The sequence below is a fragment of the Brienomyrus brachyistius genome, chromosome 23 (assembly GCF_023856365.1).
Source record: "Brienomyrus brachyistius isolate T26 chromosome 23, BBRACH_0.4, whole genome shotgun sequence".
Lineage (NCBI taxonomy): Eukaryota > Metazoa > Chordata > Actinopteri > Osteoglossiformes > Mormyridae > Brienomyrus > Brienomyrus brachyistius.
Genome location: NC_064555.1, coordinates 16,535,327 through 16,555,823, shown reverse-complemented (window position 1 = coordinate 16,555,823; position 20,497 = coordinate 16,535,327). Strand labels below are relative to the sequence as shown.

The window sequence follows — 20,497 nt, the reverse complement described above, 5'->3', positions numbered from 1 at the left end:
CTCAGACTGCACCCCTCACCTCTGCGGCGGCACCATCCGTGGCCCGGATGGCCAGCAGCGTGTTTCCCTGCGTGGGAAGCTGCCCCCGGGGTCCGAGAGGCTTGTTCTCGATGGAGCTGCAGTCCACATGCAGGGAAGCTGCATCCTTGTGCACGCTCAGCGCCACCTTGTGCCAGCGCAGGTCCAGCAGCGCCTGCACGCCCTCACCGTCAAAGACGCAGCTCTCGGACTCCGCCCCGCCACCGGAGCCACTGCCCTGGGCCTGCATCACCAGTGTCCCCTCCGGCCCGTTCAGGTCCAGCGAGAACTAGAAGGGTCGAGAGGTGGGACAGAAAGAGGATGGATATTCGCGATATGGTACAAATCAAGCAGTGGTTAGCACTGCTGCCTCACACCTCTGGGACCCGGGTTCGAGTCTCTGCCTGGGTCACATGTGTGCGGAGTTTGCATGTTCTCCCCATGTCGTCGTGGGGTTTCCGCCGGGTGCTCCGGTTTCCCCCCACAGTCCAAAAACATGCTGAGGCTAATTGGAGTTGCTAAATTGCCCGTAGGTGTGTGTGTGAGAGTGAATGTTGTGTGAGTGTGCCCTGCGATGGGCTGGCCCCCCATCCAGGGTTGTTCCCTGCCTCGTGTCCATTGCTTCCAGGATAGGCTCCGGGCCCCCAGTAACCCAGTAGGATAAGCAGTTTGGAAAATGGATGGATGGATGGATGGTACAAATTGAGCAAGAAGAAAGACCCCTAGCTGGGGGAACTGGGGGGCACTCGCTAGAAGGTCTTCAACTGAAACTGTTTTTAGCTTTTATTTTTGCCAAAAACCATATGATCTGCAGCTGGGGGGTGGGAGGTGAGGTGGTAATGGTAAATATAAAAGTCTTTGTCGGGGCAAATTTACCATTGCTGGTTAGTGGAATGTTGTTATGGTGTTTTGAATTCTCTCTAGAAATGTAATCAGTTGATCATCATTTAAAAGCACATCGCGAGCCGGACAGCACACATGCAGCGACATACGATGCAAACTCAAGCGGAGACCTGAGGATGGCGTGAGCGGTACCTGTGGGTATCCCTGCTCGTCGGCAATCTGCAGAAGGTAGACGTTGTCTTTGATGGTTTTCTTCTTCAGCTGTAGCGTGAAGACCACCGTGAATTCCTCGGGGAGTCCATTGGGGAAGACCTGACTGGAGAGGGGAGGAGCATCAGAGGTGGCTGACCACTGCGTTCGAAATGCGGCGGGACCCCCGGTGGGCACTGCAGTCAGGATGCGAGGGGGCAACCAGTTTGTATAAATCTAGGACAGGGGACTTCATCCTTATTTAAGTACAATTGTTGGGGGGTGGGGGACTGGATCCTGCATGCTGGTCATTGCAAGGGGTAAACATTTCTCTTTTTATGTGGGGAAGGTCCTAGAGCTTGTTTGGGGTGGGTCTTAAAACCCCCCTAAATTCTAACACTGGTTAGAGTCACTGCAAATCCTGTACAGGGAGAGGAGGGGGGGTCACCTCCCGATAGACGGAAACATTCAAACACACAAGCAGACTTGTACAGGGGATCTATGGCAGAAACATGTGGGCGTCCCAACCAGAGGCCGCTAACATGCATAACAACAGCACCGATCGTTGGCATAAGGAATGTGCACATTCATCCGTTTCCAGGAACCTCTTATCCGGTTAGATTCTCAGTAATCCAGAGTGCGGCACATGAAACAGGGGATGCAAGGCAGGACTCAGACACGGGGGGGGGGGGGGGGGATCAGGCCATCACGGAAGAGAAAACATTATTATTTTGCTGCATATGCTTTTAGTCACCGCTAATGTTGACGTAGCTGGATATTCTTCCTGGAGCGATTCCCATTAAGCATGCTGCTGTAGCCCGGCTCGCAGGAACTCCGAGGGACGCCTTGGCTCGTACCTACCGATGCTGGCAGCTGGGCCCTTTCCACACTTTTAAATGAGCACAAGTCTGAGCAGAGATGGTAGCTGGTCGCGATGTACTTCAAAGGTGCCATGAATTTATTCCTGGTGAGACAGAGCTCTGCCTCCAGAACACTACGGAACCTTCTAGGGCAACCACCCCCCCCCGGTTCTCTTCATGAATATTCCAGGTATGGCTTCCCTGTGCAGAGTCACACAGGAAATAAGCATCCCATTGACTCCCTTTCACTGCAAAAGCCCCTAATCTGAATCCATCAAAATTCAGGAAACTGATAACAAAGAAACTTTCGGAACTTTCTGCTCCTTTTAAATCTTTTTCTTTTTTTTCAGCTTTCTGTTGTCTTCTGGGGAAGGGGGAAGTTTGTTTTTTTTGGGGGTTTGGTATCTGAGAACACAAAGAAGGCAGGTGAAAAATGTACGGCTGTAGTTAAGTAAACCTGTCCACACGCATGCACAAAGGCAGATGAAAACACACGCGTGTCTAAACAGAAACACACGCGTGTCTACACGCAAACACACGCACTAAAGGAACACGGTATATATCCAGATACAGACAAAGTCCCACAAACATAAACACTCGGTGAGGTATATGCTAAAAGCATCTGGTTTTCCTCTCAGAATGGGGGGGGCAATGATTTATGATGAAGGGGGAAATTCAAGGGAAACAGCAGCCTGGATGCCAAGCCGAAGCTGGGGCCTAACACAGCACAGCTAGATGAGTCCCAGAGGAAGCCCAGCACCACAGGAATGGGGGATGGACGCTTCGGCAGCTTCACCTTCACGCTCCCTCTCTCATTGTCTTACCAATGCCATACTGGTCGTCAGCAGCCACATCACCTGCAGTTCAGACCAGGTACTCCACCTGAAGCTAAGCAGCTTTGGGCCTGGCCAGGACTTGGTTAGGAGACCAACCTGGAAAGCTGGGTTGCTGCTGGAAGAGGTGTTAGTGTGGCCAGCAGGGGGAGCCCATCCTCTGGTCTGTGCAGATCCCAGTGCCCCAATGCAGTGATGGGGACACAGTGGCCAGCAGAGAGAGCCCATCCTGTGGTCTGTGCGGATGCCAGTGCACCAGTGCAGTGATGGGGACACTGTGGTCAACAGGTTAGCCCATCCTATGATCTGTGTGGGTCCCAATGCCCCAGTGCAGTGATGGGGACACAGTGGAGAACAGGTTAGCGCATCTTGTGGTCTGTGTGGGTCCCGATGCCTCAGTGCAGTGATGGGAACACTGTGGTCAGCAGCAAAGCGCATCCTGCGGTCTGTGCATATCCCAGTGCCCCAGTACAGTGATGGGGACACAATGGCCAGCAGGTGGAGCCCATCCTGTGGTCTGTGTGGGTCCCAATGCCCCAGTGCAGTGATGGGGACACTGTGGCCAACAGGGGGAGCCCATCCTCTGGTCTGTGTGGATCCCAGTGCCCCAGTGCACTGATGGGGACACTGTAGCCAACAGGTTAGCCCATCCTCTGGTCTGTGTGGATCCCAGTGCCCCAGTGCACTGATGGGGACACAGTGGGCAGCAGGTTAGCGCATCCTGTGGTCTGTGTGGGTCCCAATGCCCCAGTGCAGTGATGGGGACACTGTGGCCTACAGGGGGAGCCCATCCTCTGGTCTGTGTGGATCCCAGTGCCCCAGTGCACTGATGGGGACACTGTAGCCAACAGGTTAGCCCATCCTCTGGTCTGTGTGGATCCCAGTGCCCCAGTGCACTGATGGGGACACAGTGGGCAGCAGGTTAGCGCATCCTGTGGTCTCTGTGGGTCCCAATGCCTCGGTGCAGTGATGGGGACACTGTGGCCAGCAGGTTAGTGTATCCTGTGGTCTGTGTGGGTCCCAATGCCCCAGTGCAGTGATGGGGACACAGTGGCCCACACGCTAGCGCATCCTGTGGTCTGTGTGGATCCCAATGCCGCAGTGATAGGGACACAGTGGCCAACAGGTGAGCGCATCCTGTGGACTGTGTGGGTCCCAGTGCCCCAGTGCAGTGATTGAGACACTGTGACCAACTAGTTAGCCCATCCTGTGGTCTGTGCGAGTCCCAGTGCCCCAGTGAAGTCATGGGGACACTGCGCTGTGAAAATGCCACCGTCCTTCGTATGACACTTAAAACCGAGGTCCTGACTCTCTGGGGTCATAAAAGATCTCTGGGCATCATTTGACAGAGTAAGGGTGGTACCCTGATGTCCTGGCTAAAACTGCCCACTGTAGCCCTATCAAATCTGGCCTCCTGATCATCTTATACACCTCACTGGTGAATTCCCTCCTGCCCCTTTACCACCTTAGCCACTGTGTGATGAGCGTACTGCCGCAGAACGGCTGCCGTCGCATCTTCCAGGTGGGGGGCTGCACAGCGGTGGTGGTTGAAGTGGCTCTCCATTGGTTTTGTAAAGCGCTATGGTTGTCATGAAAAGCATTAGAATGCCACTTAATTTGAATTTATGGGGGGGGGGGGAGGGGGGGCACGTGAAATAGAGCAGGTGAGATGGGCGATGGGGAGACCATGCTGCAAAAACTATCCATCTGTCCCCTCCACATCGTGTTCTATCTACAAGTTAGCTTGAGAGTGCCTGAACACATCCTGGAAACTGCCTGAACATCACCCCCCACATCCTTTACAGATATCCTCCACATTACCTGCACATCACCTGCAAAACATCCGACGAACTTAGACACCGGTAAGATTAAAAGCCACACAATTTGGGGGGATTTTAAATTAGTGTCCCGAACAGCAAGGGCTCCATCAGAAAAACTGTTCTGCTGCTACTCTTTGCATATAACAGCCTGGTCAGCGAAACGCAGTTGCAAGAGACCAAATGTATGCATTAACATTTACGGTCTGGCCCTCCTCTACACGTGCTGCCAACAATTCAGCTTGATGGGTTTTATCCCACGTTCACATAGCAGCCTTTTTGTAGCCAATCACAAGGCACTCAGCTTCCCCAGTCTGAACAGCCCTCCGCTACTGGCTAAACATCCAGAGGGCAGGGCCTCCATCGCCCACACACACGGCCTCAGCTCCATGTGAGATGCTCGATCCAGGTCGCTCCTCATAAGCAACAGAATTCAGGATTCAGAAAAATCTAATATGTTTTTGTAGGAGGGGATTGTTTAACCTGGGGATTTCACTTATCAAATTACCCACATTACATTTATTTTGGTAAAAGACATTATCCAAAGTTATGTACAATTGAGAAAGCAAGATTGGACAGTCCCTGGAGCAACTGGGGGCTAAAGACTCTGCTCTGGGGGCCAACAATGAAATCACTCTGCTGACTCTGGGAATTAAACCAACAACCATCTGATAACAGGGACAGTGTCCAAACCAGACGAGCCACCACACACATCGTGATGGGCGATTCCGACGCAGTGCCGCATGCTCTAACTCAGCGTGAAGGGCCATACCGACACGGCACTGCATGCTCTAAAACACAGCGTGAAGGGCCATACCAACACAGTACCGCATGTTCTAACACACAGTATGAAGGGCCATACCGACACATGAAGGGCCATACCGACACGGTACTGCATGTTCTAACACACAGCGTGAAGGGCCATACTGATACGGTACCGCATGTTCTAACACACAGCATGAAGGGCCATACCGACACAGTACCGCATGTTCTCACACACAGCATGAAGGGCCATTCCGACACAGTACCGCATGTTCTCACACAGAGCATGAAAGGCCATACCGACACGGTACCGCATGTTCTAACACACAGCGTGAAGGGCCATACCGACATGGTACTGCATGTTCTAACACACAGCGTGAAGGGCCATACCGACACAGTAACGCATGTTCTAACACACAGCGTGAAGGGCCATACCGACATGGTACTGCATGTTCTAACACACAGCGTGAAGGGCCATACCGACACGGTACCGCATGTTCTAACACACAGCGTGAAGGGCCATACCGACATGGTACTGCATGTTCTAACACACAGCGTGAAGGGCCATACCGACACAGTAACGCATGTTCTCACACACAGCATGAAGGGCCATACCGACACAGTACCGCATGTTCTCACACACAGCATGAAGGGCCATTCCGACACAGTACCGCATGTTCTAACACACAGTATGAAGGGCCATACCGACACGGTACTGCATGTTCTAACACACAGCGTGAAGGGCCATACCGACACGGTACCGCATGTTCTAACACACAGCGTGAAGGGCCATACCGACATGGTACCGCATGTTCTCACACACAGCATGAAGGGCCATTCCGACACAGTACCGCATGTTCTCACACACAGCATGAAGGGCCATGCCGGCACGGTAATGCATGTTCTAACACACAGCATGAAGGGCCATACCGACACAGTACCGCATGTTCTCACACACAGCGTGAAGGGCCATTCCGACACAGTACCGCATGTTCTAACACACAGCATGAAGGGCCATACCGACACAGTACCGCATGTTCTCACACACAGCATGAAGGGCCATACTGACACAGTACCACATGTTCTCACACACAGCATGAAGGGCCATACCGACACAGTACCACATGTTCTCACACACAGCATGAAGGGCCATACCGACACAGTACCGCATGTTCTCACACACAGCGTGAAGGGCCATACCAACACAGTACCACATGTTCTCACACACAGCATGAAGGGCCATACCGACACAGTACCGCATGTTCTCACACACAGCATGAAGGGCCATACCGACACAGTACCACATGTTCTAACACACAGCATGAAGGGCCATACCGACACAGTACCACATGTTCTCACACACAGCGTGAAGGGCCATACCGACACAGTACCGCATGTTCTCACACACAGCATGAAGGGCCATACCGACACAGTACCACATGTTCTCACACACAGCATGAAGGGCCATACCGACACAGTACCACATGTTCTCACACACAGCGTGAAGGGCCATACCGACACAGTATCACATGTTCTCACACACAGCGTGAAGGGCCATACCGACACAGTACCGCATGTTCTCACACACAGTGTGAAGGGCCATACTGATACGGTACCACATGTTCTCACACACAGCGTGGTGGACCATACCAACACAGTACCGCATGTTCTCACACACAGCATGAAGGGCCATACCAACACAGTACCACATGTTCTCACACACAGCGTGAAGGGCCATACCGACACAGTACCGCATGTTCTCACACACAGCGTGAAGGGCCATACCGACACAGTACCGCATGTTCTCACACACAGTGTGAAGGGCCATACTGATACGGTACCACATGTTCTCACACACAGCGTGGTGGACCATACCAACACAGTACCGCATGTTCTCACACACAATGTGAAGGGCCATACCAACACAGTACCACATGTTCTCACACACAGCGTGAAGGGCCATACCGACACGGTACCGCATGTTCTCACACACAGCGTGAAGGGCCATACCGACACAGTACCACATGTTCTCACACACAGCGTGAAGGGCCATACCGACACAGGACCGCATGTTCTCACACACAGCGTGAAGGGCCATACCGACATGGTATCACATGTTCTCACACACAGCGTGAAGGACCATACCGACACGGTACCGCATGTTCTCACACACATTGTGAAGGGCCATACCAACACAGTACCGCATGTTCTCACACACAGCGTGAAGGGCCATACCGACACGGTACCGCATGTTCTCACACACAGTGTGAAGGGCCATACCGACACGGTACCGCATGTTCTAACACACAGCGTGAAGGGCCATACCGACACGGTACCGCATGTTCTCACACACAGCATGAAGGGCCATACCGACACGGTACTGCATGTTCTAACATACAGCGTGAAGGGCCATACCGACACGGTACCGCATGTTCTCACACACAGCATGAAGGGCCATACCGACACGGTACTGCATGTTCTAACATACAGCATGAAGGGCCATACCGACACGGTACCGCATGTTCTCACACACAGCGTGAAGGGCCATACCGACACGGTACCGCATGTTCTCACACACAGCATGAAGGGCCATACCGACACGGTACCGCATGTTCTCACACACAGCGTGAAGGGCCATACCGACATGGTACCACATGTTCTCACACACAGCATGAAGGGCCATACCGACACAGTACCGCATGTTCTCACACATAGCTCGGTTGACACCAGCGGCCTAAAACAGTGTCAGAGATGGTACCTAGCACACAGAATGACGACTGGACGGCAATCCTCCACGCTGAACGGCCGGCGCAGGGCTGGGGTGTGGTTTATCTCTTGGATGGGAGAAGGGAAAAAATACAAGTGAAGGGATTTTAAACTGCAAGAGGTCCAAGTCTGAATAGAAAAAGCAGATGGAGACCTGTGTAATGCATGAGACAGAGAAATGATTAGTGGCAGGGTGTGTGTGTGTGAGTGTGTGTTTGGGGGGTATTCAGGACACCTGCATCAATGAGGGGATTCCAGCCTCTCCACTGATGTCTTCAATTTCCTGTGTCTATTTCTATTCCTCACTCCTTCCCACCCTCCCTCATGCCCCCCTATTTGAAAGGCCGACCATCGTTTACCCCCCTGCCGGGTCCCCAGCAGTGCTCTACCAAAACTCTCACATTCCACCAATACTTTGATGGTCTGCAGGCCTGCCTGGGTGTCTGGTGGAGTAAAGGCTGTTGACTTGCACAAAGCGACAGACTTTTAATGTAAATTTAAATTTTTTTTTTTATTTATCAGAATGTTTTATATAAAGCGAAATGCAACTAAGAAAGCGGAGCCAGACAATCACAGGAGCAACTGGGGGTCAAGGGGCTTGTTAAGGAGCCCAATGGTGACATCACCTCTGAGATTCGAACCAGCAACCTTCTGACCACAGGCACAATGTCCTAACCCACTGGGGCCCACACTGCAATCCACAAAAGTACACTCAGTGTCCACTTTAATAGGTACAGGGTACACACTGGAGAGGATGCCAGTCCATCACAGAGGAAATTCCAGTCCAGAACTGGAGCAGAGGGGAGACTCGAACCTCCAACGCTGGTGCCGTGACAGAACACCGCTGCCACAGAACCACCACACGCATGTCCCACACATGCCCACAAACACAAGCATGTATATAAACCCGTAAAAACAAACCCACTGACATGCATACAGACAAGGAAGCTGCGATGCAGACTGCAGTGCAGGGGGCCTGGGCTGGCTCTCCGATCCACCCCCCCCAGCCAAATGACGACAAACCCTGTTCTATCAGATCCCACTAAGTCCAGCTGGCTTTCCATGGACTAACTGCACTCTAGGAATAAACAGGACCAGCTGGATACAATCAGAGGCAAAGCCCCTTCCGTTCCCCGCAGCTGAGTTGTGGATTTGCCGTGTATTTTCCTGATATTTTAGTCAAACTATACATCGGAAAACATGACCGCTTCAGTGAAAGTCCTTCTCATTCTCCGCTCCGTTTTACTGAACCTTGTTACATGCATCTGTCTGTTATCCATTTGCCTTGAAGCACATAAAAATCATTATACATTATACTCACAAATGGGGGGGCGTGGGTGGGGGCACTGAGTCAGGTCCACTTGTCTGACTGCCTTTGAAAAACTCAGATTTAATTCAGGCTTTTACTAAAAAAGTTATTGGTTTGCATTAAATTATTATTAGGTAATTGTACTGTGACTGGTCATTGTACTCCTTATGGTGCCCCATTGGGGGGTTTTGGGGGGGTCAGGTTTGCATGTTCTTCCTGTGACATGTGGCCTTGCCTCCACAGCACTTTACCTGCAGTACTTGCAATGGACTGCCCCCCTCCCCCCCCTGGGTGAACCCCGCCCTGGTGTGCCTGGCCCACTGTGTCCATGCTGAAGACTACTGGCTAAAAGACAGATGAATGCTACACACCGGACTTCAGGAAGCGGTTATAATCACTGAATATAGCTTTTGTTTAGTTTAGTTTTATTTTGACACATCTTTTGTACAGCGCTGTGATAGAAACGTCTGATTTCACTTCAATTACAATCCGTAAATATTCCGAAGCCAAATTTGGTCCCAGACAGCGCATGTGAAGGGCTCCTGCCTCGGGCAGCTTTCTGGCAGCTACAGGCAGAGTGTAAACACAGGAAACGGAATAACACTTTATGAGGCGAGTCAGTGTCAGGCAGGGCAGGTACAGGGCATGTTGGGATACGTCCCCCTGCTCTTCCGAGTTGCACATCACACCCAGGCAGGGATGAGGTCATAGATCATATCTCTCTCGCCAACAGGACTATCGCATTTTATTTTAAACTTCTTTTTTTATGAACCAAACAACCAACATTCCAAGGATTTGAAGACGTTATGGACATATACGATGTCAGTTCCTTCAAACACACTCATAACTAAGGACTACATAGTTATTTAAATATACTGTATTGATACATTCAAACTGATGTAAAAACTCCATTCATTCATGTTACCCACTTGTACTATGCAAGGTCACAGGAGACCAGACCCTATCCTGGAATCTATGGATGCAAAACAGGGAACAACCCAGGACAGGGTGCCAACCTTACAGGGCACATACATGCTATTTTTTACAGCTGTTTCTAGCACTTTCACCCAGTTCAGGTTCATAAAGCACAAATCCAGACCAAAATTTTGTTTCAACCAACCAGCTGAGTATAAAGAGTCGCATTCAGAGAATACTGAATTGCTTGGTTGAAACAAAATCTTGGTCTGGATTTGTACCTTCTAGACCTGAACTTTCCACCTCTGCATTTCGTTGTCTGAGTCGTTGTACTTTGTTGAGACGTGACAACGAAGTTGAATCTGTCTGTCTGTCTACTTTCCTACCCACCTACCTATCGTCACGGAAACACCAAAATCATCCACAGTCCAACATCCTGCTCTCCTAATCCCTGCAGTAAAACAAGGTATGCTTTTCTCTGCATATTCAGTTCAGACTCTGGAGCAAACCAGACAAAGGAAACTGGCTGAAAGAAAATTGGGACTGGTTCACACTAAACATTTTTTATGTTCCTCTGAAAAGATCCTGGATAGAGGCCCATACTTTTCCAAACCAATTGGAGTACAAAACAGCTACTATCTTGTCTGTTTGATAGCAAGAGTGCAGTTTTGTGGGAAAATGTCTGCCGCTCCAAAATAGTTTGAATGGCAACCAGACAGGAAAAGTTGCACAAATTGATTTCATCAAAAGAGACCGTGTCCCCTTCACCTTAAACATGCTTGAGGACAAACTACGACTTTCACTCAGCCAACACTTCAGGAAGCGATGAACAGCCAGGTCTGGCTCGCTCGTGGCACTCATAACAGACCACGTCTACATCTGCGTTTCAACGACGGAAAATCCTCAACGCAAACAGAGGCCAACAAGCTTATGAGCATGTTTGTTTGGGAGAATTACTGAGCACAAGTCAAGGACCCCGACAAGGAGCACAGCTAATCAGCTCATTTGACCATAATGCAATTATTATTCCTTTCACAAAAGAGGGACAAATTACATTTACATAAATTATAAAATTATCACCAATCTACTGCATTTGTTTTATGAGTATATGCCATAAATTCTTACAGCACATATTATAACAGCACATAAAATAAACATCATATATCAAAAGGTTTCATAACTTGTACTGAAAAAGGTAAATACATTAAATTATTTACATTCTAATATACAGTAACAGTCAAAAGTCTGGACACACCTGCAGCTAATGCATGTGGTTCTATTTTAGCTGTTATTCACCTTACAGTAAAAGGTCTTGAGGCAATGAAGTAATATAATATTATATATTGCAATGACCAAGAAAACAGTTCAAGAGTTTGAAGAGTTTCAAATTTTAGACTCTGCAAAATAGCCCCTTTTATTTTGATGAGAGCGTTGCAGACTCTTGGCATTCTTCCAACCAGCTTCCAGATGTAACCTCCTGAAAAGCTTCTCCAACAGTCCTGAAGGAGTTTCCACAAGTTCTGGGCACATGTTGGCTACCTTGCTCTTACTCTTCGATCCAACTCATCCCAATCCAGCTCCATATATAGGCTTTAGGTGGGGGGATTGTGGGGGGGGGGGGGGGGGGGGGCAGGTCATCTGTCACAGCACTCCATCTCTGTCCTTATTCACAATTACTCACAAGATCATACATCGTACATAATCCCAAGGGGCTTTGGGTTATTATCTTGCTGAAAAACAAATGCTTTCCAGTATTTCTGCCCAGATTTTTGACTGGTATTGTAAATGCATTTTATCATACTGCTATAATCTTCTGAAAACCAAAGAGAAGGACACAAGGCGAGAACACGTCTTACTCCGTAGGTAGAATGAGTGGAACCTTGCCCAGCTTCAGAATGACGGGTCCACGTGGGTTCCGGATCCTCTTCACCTCCGTCATCTTCAGCAGGGAGAACTGCCGAACCAGATTGAAACCTATGGGCGGAGCAGCCAGACAGTCAGTCACTGGAGATGGTGGAACCTTACCGGGGTTTTACCAGGTGGTGTAAAGTCAGCAGAGGGTGGACTGGTGGCCGAGGACCGGGAATCACCGCCTCCTCGCTGTGCCGTTGGAAATGGTGTCTAACCCAAATCCACCATCTTATATAAAGGTGCTAACCATGCTAACGAGGAATACAAAATAACATGAAAGTAGCATTAACCTCAGGCCATCTGTCACCGGGTGGACAGCTACTGGAAACTAAAAACATTGGTTTTATTCATATCTCAAATTCAGAGCCTTGTTGGTCAAGTATCCAAAGACCTTTCCAGATAATTAAGGAGGACTGATAAAAAATCCCGCTTGTGTGGATGATGAGAGCCATCCCATCTATAAAGGTCATCCTACCATCTGCTCTGCTGCGCGGGGCACCTCCCCCCACCCATGGTACTTTACCTGTGATGTTGTGCCGAGTCCTCTGGGGGAATTTCCAGTCTGCTACCTGTAGGGAGGGGCAGGGCACTCCTGCACGGGGACACATGGGTGACAATCAGGACGGGAGTGACAAATGAAAGTGTCCTACAGGAACATTAAAGGTGTCTTCAGTTGGGGTAGGGGATAAATGGGGTCCACCAGAGGGCAGCCCTTGCAGGCTAAATATGGAAAGGTATTATCCTACGCGTGTAAGAAAGGCACAGTCTTCAGATTCTGTCCGGCTAGCAATTCAATAGTGATACTTGCATATGCAAATGAGATACTTAAATATGCAAATGAGATGATAACACATGCAAGTGACATATCTGAGTAAAATGGCCTCCTTTCATTTAAAAAGCTCTCATGCTGATAAACAGGGATTGCAAATACCCCATACACATATGCCCTGCTACTATTAACCAAGACTTTGAAGAATTTAGCTACGGTTAACTAACAGCTTCATCCACCACTAACAAAAACAGGGCTGTGGGGGTATGGAGCCTATCCCATAAGCAATGGGTGCAAGGCAGGGAATAACTCAGGGTGGGGTGCCAAGCTATACACAATCTGGCAACTGTAATGTACCTTAGTATCTTGGACAGCAAGGGAAACCAGAGAACCTGGAGGAAACCCCACGACAACGAAGGGAGGACATGCAAACTCCACACAGCCGGGGGAGGGGGCTCAAACCTGGGTTCCAGAAGCGTGACGCAAAAATGCTAACCACTGCATCACAACACAGCGCCTTACCACAGTCTTACCATCTTAGTAGGGCTGGGCAATATGACCTCAAATCAACATTTTACCTTGATTATGATTAATTATAATTATGATTATAACAATGATTATGATTTGGCTTCCTTTCTTTTTTTTACATATTTTACTGACAAGGTTTGTACTGTATATATGTTCAACTATTAGACCTGGGATATTTTCTCTAATGAAAGACTGTGTTCTTTATTGGAGGAAACACACAAATGAACCACTTATGGTAATTTTTGAATATTTCGAACAACTGAAATGGCTTTTACAAATCGCTTGAAATGAAAACGTCTCATGAAAAAGGTCACATTTTAGTTTTAATGTAAAAAGAAAGTTCCCTAAAAAAATAGGAAATAAATCCTTTGCATTTCTTGCAAACTAAATAAATTATAGTGGAAACCGTCTATAATGATCACATTTGTGTGGGTGAAATTGATCACTATAGGAGGACGATCATTATAACCGATTTTTTCCTTCTCCTTTGTTTCACACAGACTTCCACACAGCAGGATGTTTTTAAAGCGACAGTACTGTACATGAACACACACTGGAAAAAGTATTAACAGATTTAAAAAAAAAAAAACAAGTAGCTGACATGGGCAGTATTACGTTGATAAGAGGTTCTGAATGTCGGCTTTGATTAATTTTCAATTAATTGCCCAGCCCTACATTGCAGCCTTGTCATGTTTTGCCCATCTCCTCCGAATAGTATCAATCACAAATAAACAGTAACCAGCCTTTAAAGCACCTATCCAACACTGGTGGACTTATACTAGACAGTAGTAGCTGCTTATAGTAGACAGGGCCCATCTGAGGGCCCACCTGAGGGCCCACCTGAGGGCCCATTTGAGGCCTCCAGCAGACACAACTTGATGGTAACATTTACAGCTTTTCACTTCCCTTTATTATTGGATTTTTTGTTGGCTGCCAGCCTCTCCTGCATCAAATAGACATTGATTCAGGGAAAGTCTGTTAAGAAATATCACAGGATGCTGCTGAAACTGCGAAACACTTCTGCATGCATTTGCACGGCAGCCAAAGTGACCGTCAGCATGACATTGCATGCCTATAATTCTCAGAAAATCCAAGCAATTCTACACAAAACAGGGAACAACCGGCCAATGATTTAATAAACCTCATTATGACAGAGGATGGAGACAGGAATTCTAGAGGAAAGTCTGTAAACATTTTGCTTCAACTTCTTGTTTTTTAAGCAATGCAGATTTTCACAAATTATTCTCTACAGTGCATATGCTGCTAATTCTCTATTCATCTCCCATAACTGCTTATCCAGCTCGGGGCTGCAGGGAGGCAGGGGCTCAATCCCAGGAGCAGAGGACATATCCAGCTCGGGACAAGCTAGCACAGAGTAAACTAACACAATCAAGCGCAATTCAGAGATACTCATCTGCCAAGAAATGCTCGAAGTGTGAGAGTAAACCAGCGCATCCTGCAGAAAAGAAACCCAGACAAATGTGGGGAGCATGCAAAACAAACACACACACACACACACATCACACACACACATTCAAATCCATATCTCTAGAGTGCAGTATTAAGAATCCACACTGGTACCCACTGACCTACCCATAAGTATTAATTAATTACTATGTAAAACAAGAAATGCAAAATGATTATAATGAAAATTAGCATATGCAAGTCCTTCAAGGAGAATCTCAACACTGCCCTTAGAGGTGACAATATGTGATTACATCACTCCTCCGGGAACATGATAGGTGAAAACTGAATGTTCGCTCACAGCGCTGCACAGCTTTACTTCAAAAGAGCCCGACCCAGGCTGCCACGTCAAGAGACCCCCACCACAAGCTCAGCACCCTGCAGGGGAGCCAAAGTTTCCTGACACAAAAAAATTAGCTTTCTTGTTGCCACCATAAGATCATTTCAAGTAGGCCAAACAGCCCAAAAAGTTTCTAGTTATAAAATCCATGTTCAAATGTAAAGAATTACAAATTCATTCTGAGCTTGAGCAAGGGGACATGTCTGAGGCTTAAAGACAGACAGAAGACCTGACAGAGCACTGACAAAAAGTTAAATGGAAAGGAAGAGGGAACTGGTTCGACCCAGGACACCAAGAAGTCAAAAGTTTGGTGATCAGAAAACAGCTCCCCTGATTGTCTTATGACATTTGGGCAGTAAACTGCCCCGATGACCTCCGAGGCACTTGCGTCCAGCAGTGCTAGTTAGAAAGCCACCAGCCTGCTCTCTCAGGGGACGGCTAGCTGGGACTGAGCACTTCATTTCCAGCATTCCGTCCCACAGACAATGGAGAGCCTTCGATGCAAAGCCGCGGGAGACACCGTGTCTGCCCTCTGTGGGAAGAAGCAGCCTTCGTTGGCAACATTTTGTGCAGAAATTGCCCTGGCAGCAAAAGCGTATCATAGTGAAGGTCGATGGAGTCTGTGAGAGCAGCTCAGTAGAGGAAAAGGTAGCACTTTATCTTGGCCTAATCAAGATTACAGTATAACACCACATTCCTGGCTAATGAGAGAAGCCTGTAAGAAAAAAAAAACTGCTTTTCTGTCAGAAGCTTTATTGGAGAGATGACTGGGCCTCAGTGGGAATGGTAAAATACTCAGAGAAGTGTTGCATGCTGGGTAATAAGACGTTACTGTCAAAAATGGTCTCATGTTGAAGTTTTCAACCAAATGGAAAAAAAGCCCTTTGGGAGATTTAGGAGAAAGTCAATAATTTTGCCCAAAGGCTAAAAGAAAATTGAGCAACCTTGAGTCTAACAACTGTGTTTGTGAGCCTCCCTGTATCCTCCGCTTAAATTGCCACATCTGTATGCAGTGCTCAGATGAGAAGTGAATGAAAAAGCACCTGGGAGAATAAGGCACCGTCATCATGGCGCATCGAAGCGGATACCGTCCCAGTGGCATGCTCGCTCTTGGGTAGGACTGACTGGTTTGAGCTGATAAAGAAGATACAGTCCACTTTCCAACACTGATATCAGAGCCATCTGATAACTGCCAAGGAAGCAGTGCAGTGAATGTGCACTGGAGAAACACCAGTGAAAGCGACACAGAACCCCCAGACAGGGCCTCGACAATCGAGGTGCAGTCTCTCACAGAGCGCTTTCGAGCAGCCATTAATTTGCTTTCTGCTCTCCAGATGTCTGCAAAATGTCATGCCTTCATCCGCGTCGATGAGACATCTCCCTCCATTACTGAGCTAGAGGCAATGGAATTAGCCTAAAATTGCATACGCTGAACAAATCCCAGCAAAATGCGAGACATGCTTCGAAGAGCATATAGTCATGAGGTAATTTAAGGCCACTGGAGCAGCAGAAGATAACTTCTTTCATTCTGAAGGCTGTGCCATGACTTTGCTGTAGGCTTGGATGTGCAAGTCGGAACTGGACCTCAAAGTGCACACTAAAGGATTCCCCAGAAGGAATACGGGTCCAGTCGGTATCCCAGAGCCACAGACCGCAGACCAAGGTAGTAAAATCTCACCACTCACCAACTGTGCTTACAGGCCTGGCCAGTTATACAGTACACCACAGTGATCCAAGACTGGAGAAGATCATCACAACATTTTAACAGGCTGTTACAAAAGTTTAATTACAATGATTGCTTTAGAGCAGACCACATTAGAATAATCTGAATGCCAAACAGGATTATCGCATCTGCGATTCAGACATAAACAATGAGATTCAGAAAATGCATTAAAACTTGCAGCAGTGAAATAAATGCTAATTCTGTAATTCTCTCCATAACTGATTTATTAGTTTTCCATATTATAATTATCCAGTGTAGGGCTGGAGCTGATCCCAGTAAGCAGCAGGCAGAGGGTAGGGGAAACCCCTGATGGATTGACAGGGCACACACTCACTCACACATCATGGGCAATTCTGAAATACCAAATCGTTTTTGTTTTTTTGTTGTTCTGTTGTTTTTTACTGTGGATGGAAATGGGAACACCCAGCGGAAACCTGTGGAAACACAAGCAGAACATGCAAACTCCACACACGTGGCCAGAGCTGGGAACCAAACCAAGATGCGAGGCCACAGTTTCCACCAGAGCCACCGTGCTGCTCTAGATCCAAGAAACTCACAAAATACTTCTGTGGTTAAAACTAGAGCATAACCTCATCTAAAATGTCCAAACAGCTAATAGCTGTTAAACATTTATTTCCAGAGAAATATCACTGTGCATAGATTTGGAAAATAAGCAGAAACTGAATCTTACTGCTAACTGTATATTCAAATCTGTACATTCAGTCTGAAATATACTCCAAACCATCATCTAGGAGCTGACAAAATATGGTATTATACTGACCACTGCCCCACAAAGACCAACCACTTCTTTATGTTAAAGACCAGTGTTTCCCAGTCCGGTCCTCGGGAACCCACAGTCAGTCCATGTTTTTGCTCCCTTCCAGCTCTCGGTAGCAAAAATGTGGACTTTCTGTGGGTCCCCAAGGTCCAGACGGGCAAACACTGCTACAATTAAATACCATTTCGAAGCCACTACTCAATACTCTTCCTTCACTGAGAGATCAGCCTGTGCTGTGAACCTTACCTTTGCTGGGTAGGTGTGGATCACCACTGCAAGGAGCGATGGTCAACCACATCAGGCAAAACAATACAGAGGTCCACATGGTTCCCTCTGCTGGCGTGATGTTCGGCTCCTACCTGTAGGAAAGACAAAAGGAGGAAGAGCTGAAGCAGACCAGTGGAACAGCAATTGGCACAAGTGCCCCTCACATGCAAGTCAAAGGAAAAATAACCCTTTACAGAGCTCCGGATATTTGGCAAACCCAGCTGGGCCCTAGTGTAAAGGTGAGGTGGTAACAAGTCAGTGAATACAAACTGCCTCATTTGACTTTGACCTTTGACTGATATAAGATCACAAACAAAATCAGACAAATTTTCCATGACCCACAGAAAGTCTTTGGGACTAAGACCAGGTCTCAGATATGCATGTCTGTCTTTATAAATGCAGCCCTGTGGGCTTACTTAGCACGTTGATGCAGATGAACAGACAGAATGGTTTAAAATCTACCGCTTTCCTATGTAAGATTTATCCACATCAAGGAGACCCATAAATTATTCCAGACTTGCTTATTTCATATGAATTTGTTGCCCGTGACTTTTCTGGAAACTGACCTCTTCATCTTTATCATCTATACCACCATCATAATTCTCCCCGCCACTTCGCCCGGGCAGCGTCCCACCAGCACACGCCTAGAGTGGAATGAACCAAGGCCCCCAGGAGCCCTCCTCATGCAAATACACATCAGGGTGCTTAGAAGAGTGATAATACTTCTGATTTATGCACTATTCCCATTAACATAAGTCCCAAAGTGCTTCTCAATCAAGGTAATTTACAGGAATCCTTGCATAAACCTGTCCAGATGCATACCTGGCCCCAAACGCACATCTGGGCACTCAAACACCATGTAGAGCAGAAGGCTTCCAAACGCCAACTAACAGTTAATACAGTGACCTGCCGCCATAGTGCTACAAGGCCCATCCATCCATCCATTGTCAAAACCGCTTATCCTTCTGGGTCGCGGGTCCGGAGCCTATCCTGGAAGTTATGAGCACGAGGCAGGGAACAACCCAGGATGGGGGGCCAGCCCATTGCAGGGCACGCTCACACACCATCCACTCACACATGCACACCTACGGGCAATTTAGCAACTCCAATTAGCCTCAGCATGTTTTTGGACTGTGGGGGGAAACCGGAGTACCTGGAGGAAACCCCACAATGACACGGGGAGAACATGCAAACTGCCTACAGGGCCATACCCCAGAAAAAGCACTTTTGCGTTAATCCTGATTAAAACAGCTGTATGCATATATTACGCTGCCTGTCTAATATCCATCAAAGCACAAGCAGGAATGCTGGACTAACTGTGAGCAATAAACTAACTAGTCTTATTAGTGTATTTGGTCATTGTGGAGACTGTCACTGTGCTATTCAGAGCAGGCCGGTGATGTCTATGTCCAGCGAAAAATAAAATCTAAATGATTCCTAAGTATTAATCCAATTTGTGCATGTAAATCGGCTTTGATCCAAATCCTTCTGACCCTGTAACAGGAACTGAATCCTGTGTGCACCGCCTCCCCGCCCAGACTCCTTTCAGTCACCATCCAATTTTTCACTGATTAAATGTCTCCCAGTGCAGTTGCATTTGTCATTTACGATTGGATGTCATCTTCTCCCCCTCGGCCTCTGCAGTGCTCTGATAACACCAAGCCTGTCCCCATTCGCTGGATCAGCTCAAACCCCACAGTTGCCAGATGACCCCACATTGTGTATACGAACAACAGAAAAACAACAAACAAGTTGTGGTTCTTAAAATACCATGCACAAAGAATTAAATGATGTCAAACTGCAATTTAAGATTTAACTCTTCCAGTCTTCATTAGACCTCCATATGATGGAATTCACACACGGTCATAAAGTGAAACATACTTATTTTATTAAAGGACTCCTTACAAAATACGGTTTTACTACATTCGACACATTCAGCAAGTTGTTTAAATTGCAAACTTTCTATTTTGGAAATCGAGTCCCGCTGAATTCAGGACTGCAATATACACAGACTTGGATCTAACCTTTTATTCACCTGATACCCTTCAATCTTACGATTGAATTGGAGGTTGCGAAAACACTAGACTTCAACAGTCAGTGCCGAAAATACCTTTAGAAAAAAAAGGTTTCTAGATTTAACGTAGGTTCGAAAGGTTACGTCGCTTTAATGTCAGCAGCTATTTTCGAATGGTTAGTCTAATTGTTTTTAAATCTATTTTAAATCATCTTTCTTCGGAAAGAGCATATTTTAAAGAATACCGTACCATGCAGACAAAAGACAAACTGGAGACTGTTTTATTTTCAGGTCATGTCACAATCGATTAACTGTTTCAACAGACAATGAGAAAAACTCAAATGTGGAAACAAAAATTACAGTTCCCCGAGTTGCATCAGTTGCGTACCCA

General features: G+C 47.5%; 1 protein-coding gene across 4 annotated transcripts in view; it reads right to left on the bottom strand.

The window, feature by feature from the left end:
• The window catches only part of col16a1 (collagen, type XVI, alpha 1), a 71,675-nt gene that overhangs the window by 49,947 nt on the left and 1,231 nt on the right, over nucleotides 1-20,497 (bottom strand). For all 4 annotated transcript variants that reach the window (XM_048993696.1, XM_048993695.1, XM_048993694.1 and 1 more), the window contains exons 2-6: nucleotides 18,072-18,184; nucleotides 12,747-12,815; nucleotides 12,169-12,286; nucleotides 1,054-1,177; nucleotides 20-307 (exon numbers count right to left, since the gene is read on the bottom strand). In XM_048993696.1, the coding sequence (XP_048849653.1) occupies nucleotides 20-307; nucleotides 1,054-1,177; nucleotides 12,169-12,286; nucleotides 12,747-12,815; nucleotides 18,072-18,150 (678 nt within the window). In that variant the 5' untranslated portion in view covers nucleotides 18,151-18,184. The remainder of the gene's footprint in view (nucleotides 1-19; nucleotides 308-1,053; nucleotides 1,178-12,168; nucleotides 12,287-12,746; nucleotides 12,816-18,071; nucleotides 18,185-20,497) is intronic.